The sequence below is a fragment of the Tachypleus tridentatus genome, chromosome 12 (assembly GCF_004210375.1).
Source record: "Tachypleus tridentatus isolate NWPU-2018 chromosome 12, ASM421037v1, whole genome shotgun sequence".
Classification (NCBI taxonomy): domain Eukaryota; kingdom Metazoa; phylum Arthropoda; class Merostomata; order Xiphosura; family Limulidae; genus Tachypleus; species Tachypleus tridentatus.
In genome coordinates this window covers 97,632,515-97,652,226 of record NC_134836.1, presented here as the reverse complement: position 1 = coordinate 97,652,226, position 19,712 = coordinate 97,632,515, and the positions used below count along the sequence as shown (strand labels likewise).

At 32.3% G+C, this 19,712-nt stretch overlaps 2 protein-coding genes across 5 annotated transcripts; one reads left to right on the top strand and one right to left on the bottom strand.

Annotated features, from left to right (window-relative positions):
* Positions 1–755: 755 nt before the first annotated feature.
* Positions 756–11,636, bottom strand: mRpS14 (mitochondrial ribosomal protein S14). 2 transcript variants are annotated; one of them, XM_076471171.1, is made up of 4 exons: positions 11,309–11,636; positions 3,745–3,915; positions 2,521–2,713; positions 756–859 (listed from the first exon to the last, which is right to left on the bottom strand). In XM_076471171.1, exons 1-3 carry the CDS (start codon positions 11,333–11,335, stop codon positions 2,531–2,533), a joined length of 381 nt encoding a protein of 126 aa, XP_076327286.1. In that variant the 5' UTR covers positions 11,336–11,636; the 3' UTR covers positions 756–859; positions 2,521–2,530. The 2 variants fall into 2 exon arrangements, with proteins under 2 accessions (XP_076327286.1, XP_076327287.1); XM_076471172.1 differs by having other exon boundaries at positions 2,525–2,713.
* Positions 11,637–12,085: 449 nt separating this feature from the next.
* On the top strand, positions 12,086–19,438 carry LOC143234101 (elongation factor 1-alpha). Of its 3 annotated transcripts, none has more exons than XM_076471164.1 (7): positions 12,086–12,238; positions 13,106–13,280; positions 14,055–14,234; positions 17,259–17,426; positions 18,022–18,301; positions 18,412–18,804; positions 18,920–19,438. In XM_076471164.1, exons 2-7 carry the CDS (start codon positions 13,137–13,139, stop codon positions 19,138–19,140), a joined length of 1,386 nt encoding a protein of 461 aa, XP_076327279.1. In that variant the 5' UTR covers positions 12,086–12,238; positions 13,106–13,136; the 3' UTR covers positions 19,141–19,438. The 3 variants fall into 3 exon arrangements, with proteins under 3 accessions (XP_076327279.1, XP_076327280.1, XP_076327281.1); XM_076471165.1 differs by having other exon boundaries at positions 12,147–12,189; XM_076471166.1 differs by lacking the exon at positions 12,086–12,238 and adding an exon at positions 12,680–12,698.
* The last annotated feature ends 274 nt before the right edge of the window (positions 19,439–19,712 follow it).

Sequence of the window (19,712 nt, the reverse complement as noted above, 5' to 3'; positions counted from 1 at the left end):
TAGAAATTAGTTTTGTAGATTGGTACCAAAATACATTTATTCAAACTATCCAAGTCTCATGCACGAGAACAATCTGTTAGTCGACTGTAACTACCTAGTGACCCTTGATTAATCAATAAACAATTTCCACTAAATACCCAGCTCTAATGGCCAGTAGCAGAACAAAATTTTTTGTATTTAATACTGGATGGTAATTTTTTTTTCAATACTACTATGTTTAAGTATAATGATTAATACAAATGTACATTCACCCAATATAACCTAGACGGAGAAGATCTGTCTTCTGAATGTGCACAAACTCATCAAGTTTCTTATTTTGCAATTCATTTAATTTTTTATTCTCTCGACTTTTAGAATTATGGATATAAAAATAATATCACACAGCTAAACTATATAAAATATCTTCTGTAATCAGCAGTAAAAAACATTATGTTACATTAAAGATGAACAAACTACCAGGGTGAAGAATAATTATTTTATGATCTACAAGAATAATTAATTGCATTACATATATTAGGTTGGATTTCATTTTATATTACTGTTATTCCATTTTTACATTGTCTGAAGTACTGATTTGAACATTTTGACAGCTTTTTGATTAAGCTGTGAATAGATAAAAACAAACAAATTATGATATAAAAATTAAACTTTGAATACTGGATAGATTTTAAGGGACTTATTCAATATAGGATAACTTAATTATCGAAGGAGAAAAATATTCTACTCAAGTTATTAAATGAGCGATAATGAAAAGGTTCAATATAATTATTTTATTATTCTTCCACATTCTACAAGTGACTTTTCTTTCACAAATGAATTTCATTCTTAACTTGTTTTCAATGAAGACATGAGTTCTGTCCTGAAAAATGGAAAAATTGTGCATGATAAAACCAAATACTTTTAAACATAAAATCTGATTTTCTTATTAAAAAAAAAAGTGGTATACAACTTTTGGTATACAAGATTTGGAACTTGTGTTTATAACATCATTACAATTTCTAACCATCAGCCTTCAAACATACAAATTTCAAAACTTATTCAATACATGTATATAATGAAAACTGCTACTCTTCAATTTTAAAATGCCATTTAATACAAATATATAAATGAAACTGACATATCAAAATAGAATAATAAATCATTTAATGTGAATCAAATACTTTTCAAGAGATGTATTTTGAAAGCATTGTATTTTTTCTTGACTGTAAACATTAGTGCTTTTGAATTATTTATAGGTGTGAGTGTGTGTTTTCTTATAGCAAAGCCACATCCAGCTATCTGCTGAGCCCACCATGGGGAATCAAACCCCTGATTTTAGCATTGTAAATCCATAGATATACCACTGTACTACCGGGGCCTTGTAACAACATATTCCACCTCAAGAACCGGCAACTACGTAAACATTTTCAGCTGACTTAGGACAGGTGTAATACTAGGAAATTTATAAAGGTTTGTTATGTATAGAATTCAGAAAAATCTGGGAGGATTTGGTTTCAGTGTTAAGAACTGAAAAATAACTATCCTGTTAGAAAAATAAAGCTGTCTCAGCTGAATATAATTCCTACTCTGTCAAAATTTATTTTTCTCTTTATTCCACCATTCTTGCCATTAAGTGTGAAAAACAAATATACAAAAAAATGATTTTTCAACACTATCAACTCCTTTAACATCTCAATCAGATCACTCTAACTTTTCCTTTTTACCAAAAGAAAATGATTTCAGAATCAACGTCACTTTTCAAATCTTCCTCCACACTTACAGCAATCATTTTTAACAAGCTTTTTATATGATATCTTGTAAAGTGCGTTCTGAAACTCAACATACACCAAATCCACACCCTCACCTTCACTAACATTAGCAGTAACCCCTTCAAAGAATATTAAGAGATTAACAAGATTTTCTCATGGTGAAACCATACTGACTGCTAATGAAACTTTTAAAATGTTTTTGCAAAGCATCTTTTTCTCAGACTTTAAAATTTTTTTTCCCATCAAGGAAAGTTTCTTTGTTTGTTTGTTTTTTGGAACTTCATGCAAAGCTACACAAGGGCTATCTGCACTAGCCATCCCTAATTTTGCAGTGTAAGACTAGAGGGAAGGCAGGTAATCATCACCACCCACTGCCAACTCTTTGGCTACTCTTTTACCAACAAACAATGGGATTGATCATCACATTATAACACCCCCACAGATGAAAGGGTGAGCATGTTTGGTGTGATGGGGATTCGAACCCGCAACCCTCAGATTATGGGTCTAACACCTTAACCACCTGGCCATGCCAGGCCCCAAGGAAAGCTTTGATGGGCTTAATGAACTGTAAACCAACTAATAAATCAGTCAATGCATTTTTATCATACTAATTTATACTAAATACTTAATACTAAAACGAAAAAAAAGAGTAATGTCTCACATGTAACATAAAAGCAGTTTGTATTTTCTAAACACTTTTTTCAGAAGTACAAGGATTATAAGTGTAATTTTTATTTTTTTGGAATAAAATGGCCCACAAAAACATACATACACACATTTGTCTACCACATGGCTCGTTGGACCCCTGAAAGGTAATTGTAATCTGCAAGGTGCCGCCACATGATGCGAGAAATTCTCCATCTTCGAAGATTCCCCCGTGGACGAGAAGTAATAGCACATCTATTATTCACTCGTGTGATAGAACTATCCTTTGGAAGAGCAGCAATTTCAGCATCTGCAATTTCCTGAAATGAATTAATGTTACTTTGACAATCTTTATAACACTCTTAAATCAGAAGATAGTGGATCTTCAAGACTTTTTAGAATGTTGAAGTGGTTGTTCAACTCATCCACAGATATGTTCCAATTTTATCAAGAACTACCAACATATATTTTGATATAAGACACAAAGCACAAGCAGTTAAAAAATAAAGATTAATACTATTCCTCACAAACTTACTCTTATTTAAAATGGCTATTAAAAATGACTATTTTTTAAGTTTCCCATGACCAGAGGTATGCCACTGATATCTCTTGATTTCTTCCTCTAAAACATTACTCCCCATTTCTTTTTTAAACTAAAGATGATTAGCTGGCAACTTATCTGAATTGCCCTAAGGAGAGTAAAATTACAGTTGTGACTAATCTATGAAACACTTAATTCAAATGTTTGTTTTGTAAGATATAACAATGAAATTTCTAAGACAGAATAACTGCAAGATGATATTACATATTTTATATGAATTATGAATGTTTTTCTGGATTGAACTCTAGTAGTAATCAAAGAAATATTAATGACAATGTTTCATTTAAAAGGTTGTTTGATCATTTTCTTTCAAAGTGTTATTTGCATAATTGTGTTTCATGTGCCAGTTGTAGAAAAAGTGAATTTGGATTCTATTTGTTACAAATACAGAGAACGCAAATAATTTATTTAGGGCTGCTATATACTGCACAGTAAAGGAGGTTTAGTCAGAAGTCTGAACTTCAGTCTCTATGCCATGAAGAACAAATCAACTTTCAAAATATGGGGTTTCGTTATAATGATTTTTAACATCAATATCAAATTTCCATTGTATGTTAACTTATCACTATTACAGGCTTTACCTGGCACTAAAGAAAATAAAAAAAAATTTTCTTATTTGACAACTCTTAATATAAATGTCTTAACTTAAAACACAAAAAACTAATTAATTAGTCAAAAGAAAAATACAATTTAAAAGAGCACTATGTCTTTGAAACAAAAGTAAAATTGAAAATTTTAAAGAGTACATACTCGCAGTTGAATTGGCAATATATCATTTTTTCGTAACGAATTAATGTTGAGTCTTAACTGAGCATATTCTTTCACCATCTTCCGTCTTTTTGCATCTCGGACCATCCTCCAATCAGGGTACTTGTACCGGCATGGTACATATTGCAGAAGAGTGCACGTTTGAATAGGTAGCTAAGTTACAGAAAAATTATGCAAATATACTTCACAGTCTTGGAAAAATGTTAAGCTATTACCAATACCTTAGCACCAAGAGTAATTTAACATACATAATAAGACTGATTAAAAAAATCACAAAATGTCTAAGAAAAAATATATTCATACATTCAAAGTAAATGTTCATTATGCTGTTGTTAAAAATTATGAAAAATTAAAGGCTACAAGTAGAATCGATCATGTAACATGTATAAACACAAGTATGAGAACATTAAAAATGCATGAAGCAGCCTTAAACAAAATATACACATACTTTTAAGTCAAACTATAGCTTTATATTATTTATAAATCACCTATATATATAAACTCTGAACTAAATATCAGGTCATCCCTTAAGTAATGCCCAGTTTTAGGTTGAGAAAGAGAAAGGATTACAAATGCTTTTAAATGTTATTTAATTAATAATGTAATGTTCCATTATTATTAATTACTTCCTGCCAGCATTTCAGAAGCTTCTGAATGCAATTTATATAAAATTCTTGGGGTTTGGACAAAAAGAATGTTGAAATGGTAGTTCTAACATCTACATGTGTTCCAAGCTCTTTTATGTCAAGATAGCTCTGCAAACTTTGGGATATATGATAATCAGATGGGAACTGGAGAATAAGGTGGATGTGGAAGTTTTTCCCAGTCTAGCTCTTCAGTCTTTGCAGATGTGATCATTGCTGCATGGGGCCGTGCAATATCCTGCTGTAATAAAACACATTTATGACTGACCAAAGCAGGCCTCTTTTCTTTCAGTTCAACATTCAAGCACTCTAACAGTTGACAAAAAATGTCCGATTAATTGTTACATTGAGTGGCAGCAACTCAAAGTGGGTCACACCAACAATATCCCATCAAACACTTAACAAAACTTTCCTAGGGTGCAGGTCCCTTTCAGGCTGTGCTTTAGCCAGTTTACCTGCACTAAGCCAATGTCTGCACTGCTTAACATTTTTATAAAATATCCATTTTTCATATCCAGTCACTAACTTCTCCAAAAAAGATAAGTTACATTCATGAGAGTGCAGATGTCCACTCTTGCTTTAAGGTTGGCTTCTGTCAAATCATGGGGGATCCATTTTCCAAGTTTTGACACCTTTCCATGCTGTTGCAAATGTTGGTGAACTGTTGAATGGGTTGAATTGAGCTTCCGTGCTAGTTCTTCAACTGTTACAGCACAATCTTCATCAAGTGCAGCCAACAATAAATCATGATTAAACTCAACAGGATGACCTGAACGTGGCACATCACTTAAGCTGTAATAACCTAACTTCTGAAACCACCTTTGACATTTTCTTTCATTCAGAGACTCCACACAATAAACACCTTGAATGTTTCATGTAGTTTCTCCTGCACTATTGCCTTTTTTAATTTATAAAGCATTGTACACTTAATGTTCTCCTCAGATACATCCATCTTCATAAAGATTTATTTGATTAATGATTTGAAAAAGTGGTTGGTTGGTTGATTTGGTGTTTTATGGCATAGAGCAGTTAGGCTATCTGCACCAAACATCCAGTAAAAAGTTAAAATAAAAGCAAATTAAGTTCAATTCATAAAAGGAAATTTTAGGTAAAACAAAACAAAGTTAAAAAAACAAATAGCATAAAACCAATGTTTACATCTAGTCTACAGTGTTAACAGAAAACTACAATAATACAAGTTGTAAAGGACTTTCTGTAGCATAATTGTAATTATCATAGGCCCGGCATGGCCTAGCGCGTAAGGCGTGCGACTTGTAATCTGAGGGTCGCGGGTTTGCACTCGCCGCTAAACATCCTCGCCCTCCCAGCCGTGGGGGCGTTATAATGTGACGGTCAATCCCACTATTCGTTGGTAAAAGAGTAGCCCAAGAGTTGGCAATGGGTGGTGATGACTAGCTGCCTTCCCTCTAGTCTTACACTGCTAAATTAGAGACGGCTAGCACAGATAGCCCTCGAGTAGCTTTGTGCGAAAATCCAAAACAAAGTAATTATCATAACTTGCCAGGAAGACTAACAGGTAAGTAAAAAACCACCAGCAGTCACCTGAAGTTGGCCTTTCCAATTCTGATTCTGAGTTATTTGACATTATGGCCATTTTCAAAAAGTAAAAAAAAGTTTTAAAAATTTGTAGCAAAATTTTAACAATAACTCACCAGGATGACTAATGGGTAGTTCAAACAGCAGCATCAGTCACCTGAAGTTGGCCTATCCAGGCCTGGTTTTGAGTTATTTAATTACACCCATTTTCTAACTTCAAATCAAACTAGATGGATTGTAATTCTTAAAAAGGGAATCACATTAAAAAAGGTCTAATGAATAAATTAAAAAACTTAAATGGCATTCAAAAGATAAATAGCCTTTCAAAAACTAAAAACATTTCCAAGGTGGACAGTGTCATAATCACCAATAACACTGAAATGTTATGGACAAACCTTGGGACAGATAATGTTCAAAATGGTGCAGTCATTAAGAGTCATACAGATGGCAAGAAAGTAAAATGTGGCTTATTGTGACCTGAATGTTAAGAGACTGACCATTGTGTAGTCTAGTTAGAACAACTTCCTCTTTCCGATCCTTATGGAAGTAAAATCGCCAAAGTCCAATATAGGGTTTTATTTGGAAATGTTTCTTTTCACGTTGCTCACTCCAATTTGACTGCCAGCTGGCATAGAGCTGAACCTTAAATACAGGACCACAGTCCATGTATGAAACAGGCACAGCAGTAATAGTGCCAGAGCAGATAGATATAGTTGCAGTGTTGGCGAGCTTATTCATACAAATACCAACGTGGTGCAATATCCAAAAAAACTGGATAGAAGTAGATGTTAAAGAGAAATAGGCCCGGTCAGTTTTGAATATTGGCAAGAACAGGGTGTGAACTAACATGAAGCATTTCCAGGGCCAGTAGAGTATTAAGTGAGTCAGTATAAATCACGCAGTTTGAGTACTACTTAGCTTCGATGTGATCCAGGGCAAGAGAAATGGTATACAGGTCAGCAGTGAACACATAAGCTGTAAAGGGGATTCTGCACACAACCACCATACTACCACAAACCATAACAGAGCCCACACTGTATAAATAGGAATGGAAGGATGGTTCAAAAGCTGTTCAGCAAATAACAGACAGCATTTCCAATCAGGAGTGTCTGCTTTTCTCAGGTGACTTAAAGAAAGGTCACATTTGGAGACTGTAAGAAGCTGTGGTGGGATTGGCTGACAAGTGGATACAGCAATGTTATCCAAGGACAGACCCAATTCATCCAACTGCACCTGGATACGAAGGCCAAAAGGAGCAATGGCTGATCGTCTGTTCTGAAAACATATGACCCACTGAAAAAGGAAAACACAACTCCAGGTGAGATGCTTTGGTAAGGAACAAAGTTTTGAAGTATATAGTAAAGACAACTGCAAACAGCAGAGGTGCAAAGAAGGTTCATGAGACTATGATTTATTCAACTGTAACAACACTTAGAAATAAAAAATAAATTCAGCACTTACTAAAACACAATAAACTCATGCCTGGCCAGATCTTGTATTATTTCATATAATGAAATCAGAAAAATGAACCAGAAATATCCTATTTCCAAAAAAATACAGCAACACAGAAAATATCTTTGGTCATAATTCACTAACTGCATAATTCAACATCTATCTCATGACTCTCTTTTAATGAAGCTTATTTTAGGATTTTTGTTCACTGCATAGGTCACAAGAGTACATATCACGTTATCATAAACTTGCATATTCTTCTGGTAAACTAATAGTATTTGTACATCACCACAAGGGAAGATGGTACTAATTTCTTCATACATACATATTTACTCAAAATGCATAGAATTATCAAGAAGATGAGTTACCATTTTAATGCAACATAAAATTCAGATAAACTAAATGATAGAAGGAAATAAATTCTTAGCAGAAACAACCATAAAAAAGAAAAAAGGAATTTGCTATCTCAGAAGTTTAACCAATTGCAGAGTAAAAAAAAGTTATGCTTTGTGGTCTTGAAATAAAATTGGTAAAGTTTTGGCCTCAGAACACTAGTGCCAACAGGAGTTACAAGTTACAAACCCTAGTCAGGGCATCTTAATTAAACCCTAGAGGTGTCATAACAGTTGTACACTTGGATAAAACTCATTAAATGATAACACAATATACAATAAATGCACATATCTTACCAAAATCTAGGAATGTGTGACACTGATGTTTTTATTATTCAGAAAGACTTCGACAGTCTTGGAAAGCGTGTCAAAAAAATTTATTTCGGGTATGGAATTTTGTAAATACTTTAACATTATGGTTACGTGTAAACCAGTGTCACTCTCTGTAAATAAGCTGATTAGATGTTTTGCCAATAGCAAGTAATCATCCTAGGTCAAGTTGTAATATTATCTGATAGCAAATAAATGAATGAAACTAGATACCCAAAAGTGTGAGGTTGTAGACTGAATACTGCTTGAAAGTGGGTTAGAATTGCAAGATATATTTAAAGTTTGATGGTTGTAATGGATTTACATTTATTATAATATCTGCATTTGTTTCAGTTTAATATACATTTAGAAATATATGTAATGCATATTGTCATGTATGTATTGCACAAATTCTGCCTGTTCTCTAAATTTGTAGAAGATTCTCAAGCTCAAGAATCAACAATGTATATTCCTATGTAAATATCCAAATTGTTGGGCTAAATGAACTTTGTAGAATTTTGCCTTAAAGTTTATAAACTGCAACACACAAAGACAGTTTAACACATTGTTGGATCACTACAGTCAGTATATTATAAATCTCAGAAACTATAATTGTGAGAAACTGGCAAAACTATAGATATTTGATCAAGAACATTTATATATTTTGAACATTACAAACCATTTAACCTCAGTGAGTTAACTTCGGACATTAGTATTTCTAATTAAGTATTTTTGCCAGTAAAAAGTTAGCTTGTAAACATCATGAGGCCAGCCAAGGATAAAGAGCTAGTTAGCTTGAGCAAAGTATAGTAATATCAACTCAGAATTAATTTGCTTGTCATGGTCCTAAACTGTTGATATAATATTCAGGTGTAGACTAGATAGAAGAATAAATATTATTTGCAAGTATTTTTGTATATAAATCATTATTCGTAATAACTTATTATAAATTGTACTGTTCTTTGCATATTAAAATATATTTATGTTATGAAAAAAAATTGTTTGTATTAATAGTGTTGTTAAGTGTCATTAATTCAATACATAGATAATTAAATTCTAAACTAAAATTTCCAGTTATTTGAAATTACCATGTAATGTATGCAATACACTAAATTGGAGACTTGTCTGAGATAAATTATAATACTTAACAAGGTGTATTGTTAGTAAATAAATGTTATGATAAATAGTAAAATTAAGAATTTTTCTCTAATTCTTTTCCAAGTTCTATTATAATTTCTGAAAGTTATAATAAGTAAATGTTGTTGCTGTTTACAATTGAGCACAAAGCTACACAATGGGCTATCTATGCTCTGCCCACCAAAAGTGGTGAAACCTGGTTTCTAGCATCATAAGTCTGCAGACATACTACTGAGCTATTGGAGGTTAATAACTGTGCTAATCTTTCATTTTGTTAGGTTAAATGTTGTATTTATAGTAGGCATAATAAGGTATGGGAGAGTAGAGTATACTGACCCACATAATATAAACTTTTCTAATTTGGTAATTTAGTTATGACATGGACAAAGAAATGTAAAGACTCTCAATCTTCAATCCCATCCCAAAGTTCTTACAAAGTTAGTACCTGTATTAAGATCTCTTTCTTTTTAAAAGAGAAAACAGATGGTTTGTAATTGAGGTAGATTTTTTTAACACATTTAAAGGTGAGAATGGTTAAATAAGAGGATAAAAATACTAATTTTCATGGGGTACAGGTCATCTTCAGCTAAAATACTTTTATTTTTCTAATAGGATTGTCCACTGTGAAATGTGCTGTCTTTGAATGTTGTGCTGTAGTAAATATAAGAGAAGGATATGTAAATATTTAAGTTATAAATAGGGGATTTGCTCTTTTAACTTGATGGACCAGCACCAGAAGGCCCTTACATGCTATGTTAGGATGTATATTTTGTTAGTTTTATTCTCATCTAAGAAAAGATGAATGGATGACTTTTTGAAAAGGATTTAAAGAAGGGCTACCAGGCTTATTATAGGAATGGAAGAGTTATTTCATAAAGACAAGTTGAGATTATTTAACTTGAGAAAAGCAAGATGTGATATTGTTTAACTTTTCTAGAACAAAAATATATAAGATAAAGGTCTCAGATTTGTAATTATTCTGAAGGAATTATAATGAGAGAACTCGCATTTAATATCTGTTAAAAGACAATTTTATTTTTTTGTAACCTAGGTATTAGTTTATGGAAGGAGCTACCATTAGAAATAGTGGAGGATAGCATCTTACAATAATTTAACAGAGAAATAAATTCTAGTGTTTGTTTTCTTTAGAATGGTTCACAGGAACAATCTTAAAAGACCACATAGCCTGCTAACATCCCTATTATATTTTCTCATTTTTAGGAGAAAGGGTACACTACCCTTTATATCTCCCCTGAGACAATTAAAACTTTTGACACAGTATTGTAAAAATCATTCACATTAGTACTACTATGAATTTATTTTTGATGTACAGCACTGTTATTTATTCTATTTGCATGATTTGAGCCTTTGTGCTAAGCCAAATGTCAACTCTTATGGACTTGACAAATCTTCCCAGTTTGACAACTATCTGATTACCTTACAAAATGTACTCAAAATTGATGGTAAAGCAATCAGTTGGTAGTATTTTTATCACTTTATTCTCATAACGATGAACTTTGCACCTATACTAACCAAATTACTTTAAATAAACTCTTGGATTAACTAATTCACAAATGTTGAAAACAGATTTATATTTATTAATAATAGAAGCTTGTTAAAGATTTATATGAAAGCCCGTTTTGCATAAAAGATGCTTCAAATTTAAATAAAACATGTCGGGGATGATTGATTTGTTCTTTGAAATTTAACTTCTCCCTCTCCCCAACTACAGTCTGCCTCAGGACCCAGATGGATTTCAACGATTCGTCTCTTTCAGGATAAAGGCTAGCATCGTTGTTAACCATATTTTATTCTTACTTTTAGTAGAGTTATTCTACAACTAAAGCGAATATGTTAGTTAACTTTAAACATCATTATTAAAAATTAAATTACTTAATAACTATTGAATTACATACACCTAACCAGTTGATGTTATTATTAAAACAGTATTAGTAGGCCTAGACTAATATAAACCAACTGAAACATCTTATTGAAGGAATAAAAGCATAAAATTAATATAATTACTATTAGATTGAAATAACAAGGCAAACTTACCCGGGAAACCAAAACAGAAAGAAACATGTCTAACTTCTAGTACTAGACATTAAATAAATAATTAGGGTTTTTAAACCTTATTTTTACTAATTTTAGTTTCTTGTAAAGTTGTAACAACGAGATATTCTAGAATTAAATTCCAATCTCTGACTTAAAAATTTACAAATAGTGTAGTACGTCGAACTTCTCTTATTTCACTCCACGTTTATTTCTCATAATCAATACTTAACCAAACATACTACGGTCGTTAAACGAACACACTCAGCATGTGATTGAATATATGAATAAGTGTTCTCAGCTCTTGTAACATTTTCTTCCTCCCTAATTTAAATATAATATACAAATATCACGTTATAAGTTATAATTACCAAGGTAATCTATTAAAATAACAAAACTGGAAAAATGTCAACAAAATCAGTTTAATATTAAGTATCAAGCATATACTAACATTAAACACATGTTAAACACTGGCTCTTATAACATGTTTTCCCTCCCTTAATAGTATGTAATATAAACATTTTGTACTAAAACATACATTTAAAAAACAAAAGGTACAAATATTGGTAATACATGTGGAGTATCATAGCAAAAATAAATTAACTAAAGTTTATAAATGAAAGTAATATTTTTTGTAAATTTCTTAGCATTTATTAGACTAACAAAATAAATGTTTAATTGTCGTGAAGCAGAAAAGTTTTACATTTTAGAATATAAGGTGCGCAAATTTTTAATCAACAATTTCCCTCATAACAACAGCTATTTCTATTTATTTTACCGAGATGAAGTTTAGATCCATTATGACGTCAGTAGTTAATCTCCGGCATGACGTATTTAAGTCACGTGATCGATTTTATCTGACCCTCTTTTCGTTGTGGTTGTAGGTGAGGGTTATATGTTGATTTGAATCTAATTATACTTTTCGAAGGAAAGGTAATCGATAATTATATATTTTGTAAAATTTAGAGTATTTCTTTTAGGTTGGATTAAGAATTATATTTTGCAAACGAGTAAAAGATTTTGGCATTTTTAAATATACTTTTATGTAATGCTCACAATGTTTGAATACCGGTGTTTTATATATGGTTACTTAACCGATGAGGAAAAATGTATTATATGATGTGGTAGTATCTTGTTTATTACAATTATTTGGAATAGTGACATTTGCGTTTTTTTGCACCTTTTTATATCTACATATAGTGATTTTTGAGTGAGAAGTTTTTCAATACAGTTTTAATATCTTGTTGATTGTCTTTGTCAGTTACGTACGCTTTGTCCGCCATTTTAATGAGAAAGATGGTATATTTATCGCAGCGTAAAAGGAAATTTGTGGAATACATTTGAGAAATAACGAACATCTAGAAACTAGTTTGATATTTTCGTAGAAAAATAGGTATGGAAGGTAATCTTGTACTATTGATACTATAGCTAGTGGCGTTACTACTATTAGTGAAATTACAACTTTCAAGTGGCAATTACACAGTATAATTTAATATTGTTTCTTGAATAACGTTACTGATGTTTTTAAGCTGGACTAAAGTTTACAGTAATTTACACAGATTATGTAGCGTAATTAAAGAGAAAGTTCGACACTTCACACATCTACACAGTAAAAAATAATTTATGGCCATATTAATATTTTTCATATGAAAGGTAAAGAGGAGTATTTGTTGTTTTATTACGCGAGTTTTAAAGTTTTAAATAATCTTGCATGTATTCATGGAAGTTTGTATTGACAGTGAATTTAGTACTCTTGTTGGTAATTATATTTTCTTTATTTGTAAAATTTATGTTTTGTAGGACCTGTAGCAAAGATACCAGACACTTGACAATGGGAAAGGAAAAAATTCATATTAATATAGTGGTAATTGGCCATGTAGACTCTGGAAAGTCTACAACGACTGGTCATCTTATTTACAAATGTGGAGGTATTGATAAAAGAACCATAGAAAAGTTTGAGAAGGAAGCTGCTGAGGTATCTTTATTATTAGTTATAAGAATTGTACTTTTTTTTAACATTTTATTAATTTTAGTTTTGGAATCCTTGTACCAAACTAAGCTGTGATTACTTAATCATCACATGCTGATGCACAACCCTTGTCAGTACAGCCACTGTTCTCTTGTTCTAAATAAGCCATCTTTTATATTCACAATATTTAACTTGTGCAAATAAAACTAAATGTAAAATATCCAGAAAATTTGTTGATCTGTATTTTCTGTTCTGACTTTCCTTTGGCAAAATATGCAGTGTAATTCATAATTTAATCATCCACTGTTTTAGTTTTTTGGCATAGTAGGTAAATTATGTATTGTATGTGCTGCAAAATATAAGGTTTTATTTACTCATGCTATCAAAGTAATTGTCCACTTTTCTCATTTTTTGTTATTTCAGTCTTATGATACTGCATGAGTTTATCGATTAATGTTATAACTTGTAAATAAAACATTTTATTCCAAATATTCTGTAAGTAACTTGTAAACACAAGAATTATTTTTAGAACTGGACAATTAAACTTTCCTAATACTAAGTTGTGACAATACAAGAATACTAACATTTGTCCTATTATTAAGACTTCAACACTCCTTAACTTGTTCAAAAAAAAAAAGTTACAAGAAATATGATGGAAGGTGTTTGCACTATGCTAATTATTTTCCATTGTAAGTTAATTAGAAATGACTAATTTGGAATATATTTGTAGTGTAAAACTACATTGATACTAATTCTGTCTTGGGGGGGGTTCTCTTCTAGCTTGGTAAGGGTTCATTCAAATATGCCTGGGTTTTGGATAAGTTGAAAGCTGAGCGGGAACGTGGTATTACAATAGATATCACCCTGTGGAAGTTTGAGACTCCAAAGTACTATATTACTGTTATTGATGCTCCTGGACATCGTGATTTCATCAAGAATATGATTACTGGAACATCTCAGGTGAGTCTTTCTTCCTCTTTTATAAGTATAAATATTCCTTTTTGCCTTGTAGTTTTAAGAGGTTTTAACATTTTGATAGAGTAACTGCATATTGATAAAATGACATGCAGTAAATATCTTGTACACAGTTGGATAAGTATTGGTATTAAGTTTTTATTGTGAATCATTCCAGCGAGTGAGTGTTGGATTTTCATGTTAAGATTATAAATACATTGTTCAATTTAGTTTTCAAATATTATTTTCATAACCTTTTTTTTTTACCTGAATATCCAATTTTTTTACAGCAAAACTATTTCTCTTAATACTAGAGGCTTAATCTGTTTTATTGATCTTGTTAACCACCACAATAAATTAAACCTTAGTTACACTTTTTCTCTTCACTGACTGCAGATTGTAAAAGAACTAATTTTAAACAGTTTGTTAGTTTACATTTTATTTTATCTGTACCATGTAACATAGCTTAAACATCCTGAAGGCAAATGTTGTAATTTGGCAAACAAATTATTGGATTATATAATTGTATTTGATAAGTGCGTTTGAGTTATTGGAAGTGAAATTGAAATATAAGCAGACAGAGTAAGTTGAGTAATTGGCAGCAAACAAGTAACGTATTTTTGGTCTATAAAACTCCTATTTTCAAGTATCTTCAGAGGAAAAATGTTTCATTTGTTCAACATCACATTCTTTTATTATTCTTTTAGAATACTTCAAAAGTAGTATCTATAATAAAATATGGTTGTTTCATACATTTTCCATAAAAGTTATCATGATGAAAACTTTCAAAATCTTTTGTATTACTGAATTTACTGGAAACAAGTTCAGAACATTCACTTTCATTTGTTCTCAAACAATATCATCTTTGGTGCCAACTACTCACATTGCATATTTTTTTAGATACCTTTGTTGGTATCCACACTTTGGGGAAGAAAAAAAAGGTTTAATGCTTTTAAGCATTAAGGGAAAACAGACAACTGCCTACTTGCCATAAACCCATTCAAAGTTTTTAAAAGCAGTATTAACAAGGAAATTAAAGAAGGTTCTATATTTTCAATGCAAAAACATTTATTCATTTGTTACAAAAGTCACTTTGTTGTCTACCATCTGCATCTATTTGTTCCACTCCTTGTGCATGAAGCACTTGAACTTATTGATAGATGCATCAAGTGGTTGTAATTGGCTTGTTAGCCCACCAGGTATGTCATCCAGTTGGTTTTTCATTTGGGCATTTTTTTTTCTTAACTGCATCCATCATCTGTGCTGTAAAAGAATTCCATACAAGCAAGGCTGGGGATTTCAGTAATCCACCTGGACATTTAGCCCACACTTTCTCTAGCCACAGCTTCATCCATCCCTTGAAATGAACAAGAACACTAATTGGAAACTTTTCCTTTGGCAAGGTCTTTTAAATATCAGCATTGGAAGTTTTGAGCTTTCGGTACAGTATGATAATACTACTGTGTAATGGGTTTTTTTAATGCACACTTGTTTATTATTGTAAGTGCCCTTCTTGTCAGCAGTGATATTACTTGGAACATCAAAAGTTAGTGGTACCTCATTCATATTAGCAATTTGAGACAGCTAAAAAATTGTTAGTTTTCTTGTGTTGATTTTTGATGTGTGGAATTCTAAAATTGTATTCCCAAACTCTTCTGTCATTCTCTGCACTATTTTGGTTCTTGTTTGCATTACTAGGTTTTCACATTTCTTGAATTTGTAACATCAAGATGTATATGCCCAGTAACATTTTTTTTTTTACTGATCTGTTTTCTTTTGAAAATTATAATTTATGTTGGAAGTACAATGCCTTGACTTCTCTGTTCTGTTACCCCAAGAGTACAGTTCTTCAAGTTCTGGCTGTTTCACTCTGAAGTTGCATTTACTGCCCTGAGCTGACTAACTGATCTTGCTTATGCCAAGTACAAATAATTTTTTTCATTTTGTGGTGGCCCCAAAACTTTCAGCTGCCCCATTACCATGTTCTTTTGCATACTTTATGATATTGTAGCAATGTCTTTTTTGCTTTGACAAGGTGTTACACTTTATTTTTTTATTCCTTAAAACATTTACTTTTTGTCTCGTAAGGCTCAGTGTGTCTCCAGCTTTATCACAATACAAAGGATGAACCTGACAGGCCAATGAGCTGCTGTGATGTGCCTCCACACCCTAATTTCTGCCAGTCAGTGTGCTCACCTCCTGGTTGCTCCGGTTTTGCCCTTTGTAATTCTAAATGCCTCGTGTTCCACCATTAGCCAACAGATGGTATCGCCCAAAGAGGATGTATAAGAGAAGGCAGCATAAGCTTATGTTATCTCTGACTTGAAGCCACAGAGATGTATATGCTAGAGCATGCACCTCTTATCTCTCTCTGTGTTGACAGGTGGTGCCAGCGAGCCTTCTTGGTGTGTACACTCCTCGTATTTTGAACTCTCGTTAGCTGCCTGTATAGTTTTGTGCTCACAGTTACTATCAATTTCCAAACTTGTATGCTTTTATTGTGTTTTTTGTGACTAGTATTGTTAGTACAATGTCTAATTTAAATTAAAGAAGTGTCCCCTTAATGGAACACTTCTACAGTTGTTTCCCATAATAACCCATTTTCTTTACCTTATGAAAGAAAATAAACCAAAGGAAGTGTAATGGTTGATCATGCTAGTTTCTAGTCCTTGCTGTACAAGATACGGTATGCTTAGGGAGGCATAAGGTTTTACCTTTGGTGTACAGGATGCAGGGGTTTTGTGACCCCCTTTTGCAAAAAAAAGTTGTACACAAAAAATAGTAGTTATAAACAGCTATAATTGAGAAGTTATGTGAATGTCTTTAAATTAAAATGTGTTATAGTAATTTGTTCATATTTTACTTTAAATACAAAATGAAATAGATTACAATATATGTGTGAAAAGATTTTTTATTATATAAAAACACCCTGACTGGTTCCAACAAATGAAGAGTGAAAACAAAACTAGTCTGTAAAACTTGGTGATAGTATATTTAATTCTTCCAAAAATATTTGTTTTATCTTCAAAGGCTGACTGTGCTGTGTTAATTGTTGCTGCTGGAACTGGTGAATTTGAAGCTGGAATCTCCAAAAATGGTCAAACTAGAGAACATGCCTTGTTGGCATATACATTGGGTGTAAAGCAGATGATTGTCGGTGTTAATAAAATGGACACTACAGAACCTCCCTATAGTGAAGTAAGGATGGTTAGATTGCTAGTTAATAGCTAAATTAACATTTTAAAGCTTTTCATAATCAAATGTTATTACTTTAATATTTTCCAAAGGAAGAAATGTGTTTTGTATATCTTACTGATTGTTTTTCTACATTTTTTATTTTCCTGTAGCTTCTTTCAAAACCATTTGTATTAATTCAACATCATGCAGTTATGCGAGCCAAATGTAACCTGTATTTGGAACATAATTACCATGATAGTTTAATCAAAATATTAATTGACACTACAGGGTGGCACGTAAGACCCTACCTATCCATATGTTATATTGAATTATGCATGCATTATAAGTTTTTCTTTTTTTCAGAGAAATATGGCTGTAAGCTCACTTGAAGAGCATATTGTGTATAATATTATGCAATGAGAATGAGGGACAGCACACAGATACATAAGATATATGGATGGGTAGGGACTTGCAGGCCACCCTGTAGATTTCAGTATTTTAATCTATTCAGTAGAACACACTGACAGTTGTAATAAAACTTATAAAAACTTTCATTTTACAATGTTCAGATTTTCAGTTTTGATCCTACTGGTTGGATAATATTTTTCTTCCACAGAAACGTTTTCAGGAAATCGAAAAGGAAGTTAGTGCATACATTAAGAAAATAGGTTATAACCCTGCTGCTGTTTCATTTCTTCCCATTTCTGGATGGAATGGTGACAACATGTTAGAGCCTAGCACCAACACTCCATGGTTTAAGGGCTTTAAAATTGAACGCAAAAGTCAGGTGATGGAAGGAAAAACTCTTCTTAGTGCTCTAGACTGTATAGAACCACCATCTCGACCCACTGACAAGAATCTTCGTTTACCTCTCCAGGATGTTTACAAAATTGGAGGTATGCTTTGCCTCTATTTTTCTCAGTAGTATTTTCAATCCACTATCCCATTCTTTTTAATAAGATTGTTCTTTGTGATTATTTAAACTTAGTATGTCTTTTTTTTGCAGGCATAGGAACTGTTCCAGTTGGTAGAGTTGAAACTGGTATTTTGAAACCAGGGATGTTGGTCACTTTTGCTCCTGCTATGATTACAACAGAAGTTAAGTCTGTTGAAATGCACCATGAATCTCTTACTGAGGCTTTACCAGGTGATAATGTTGGCTTTAATGTAAAGAATGTATCTGTGAAGGAGCTTCGTCGTGGGTACGTAGCAGGGGACAGCAAGAACGATCCCCCACAAGCCACTTCTGATTTTACAGCTCAAGTGATAATCTTAAACCACCCTGGTCAGATCTCCAATGGATATGCTCCAGTTCTGGATTGTCATACAGCTCATATAGCTTGTAGATTCAAGGAGATCAAAGAAAAGTGTGACAGACGTACTGGCAAAAAACTTGAAGGTGAGTTTCTTTTGTTTCAAAAATTGAGTTTTCTCTATGAAGATTGTGTGTGAATTAGATGAAACTATTGATGATAGAAATTCTTGTAAGTATCTTACTTTTTCTACTCCCTTAGATAATCCAAAGTTTATAAAATCTGGTGATGCAGCTATTGTGGAACTAGTTCCTACAAAGCCCCTGTGTGTGGAGACCTTCACAAATTACCCTCCCCTTGGTCGCTTTGCTGTTCGAGACATGAGACAGACAGTGGCTGTAGGTGTGATAAAGTCGAAGACAAACAAAGATGTATCTGCTAAGGTGACCAAGGCTGCAGAAAAGGCTTCTAAAAAGAAATAACTAGAAGTGAGGAATGTAGGACTGAATGCTGAAGTTGCAGAACTGTTAACAGAATCTGTCCTGGCCTCCAGGATTAGTGTTTATTTTGGAAAGTGTAAGGAGTGTAAGAAGCAGTTGCTTTTTTACTCTAAAAGCAAAATTTATCTTTTTCGTGTTATTGTATTGTTTCTGCACATTTGGTTGCTTTGCCATAAATTTCATAGAAAAGAATTCAGGAGAAAAAAGCAGTTATTTCTTTTATGTTGCCAGTTTGTACTTGACACTGGTGTTAGTGTTAAATAAATGTTTTTAATCTGTGCTTAAATTGTTTTCAATAACCTTTCATACCTAGCAAACACATGATGTGGTAGGAACATTTATGTAAGTGTTAACTTAATTGGCATTCTACCATCATAGTTGTATTCATGTTATTAACTGGGTTAATCAAGCACCTTAGATTAGTTGGTACATGGGAAACTGCTTACAATCAATTTTCTTATGACTACAATTTTGTTTTGCAAAATTTGTTATTCCATACAGTTAACATTTTATCTCAATAGTATTCAAATTTGAGCCTTTTTTAACCACATCAT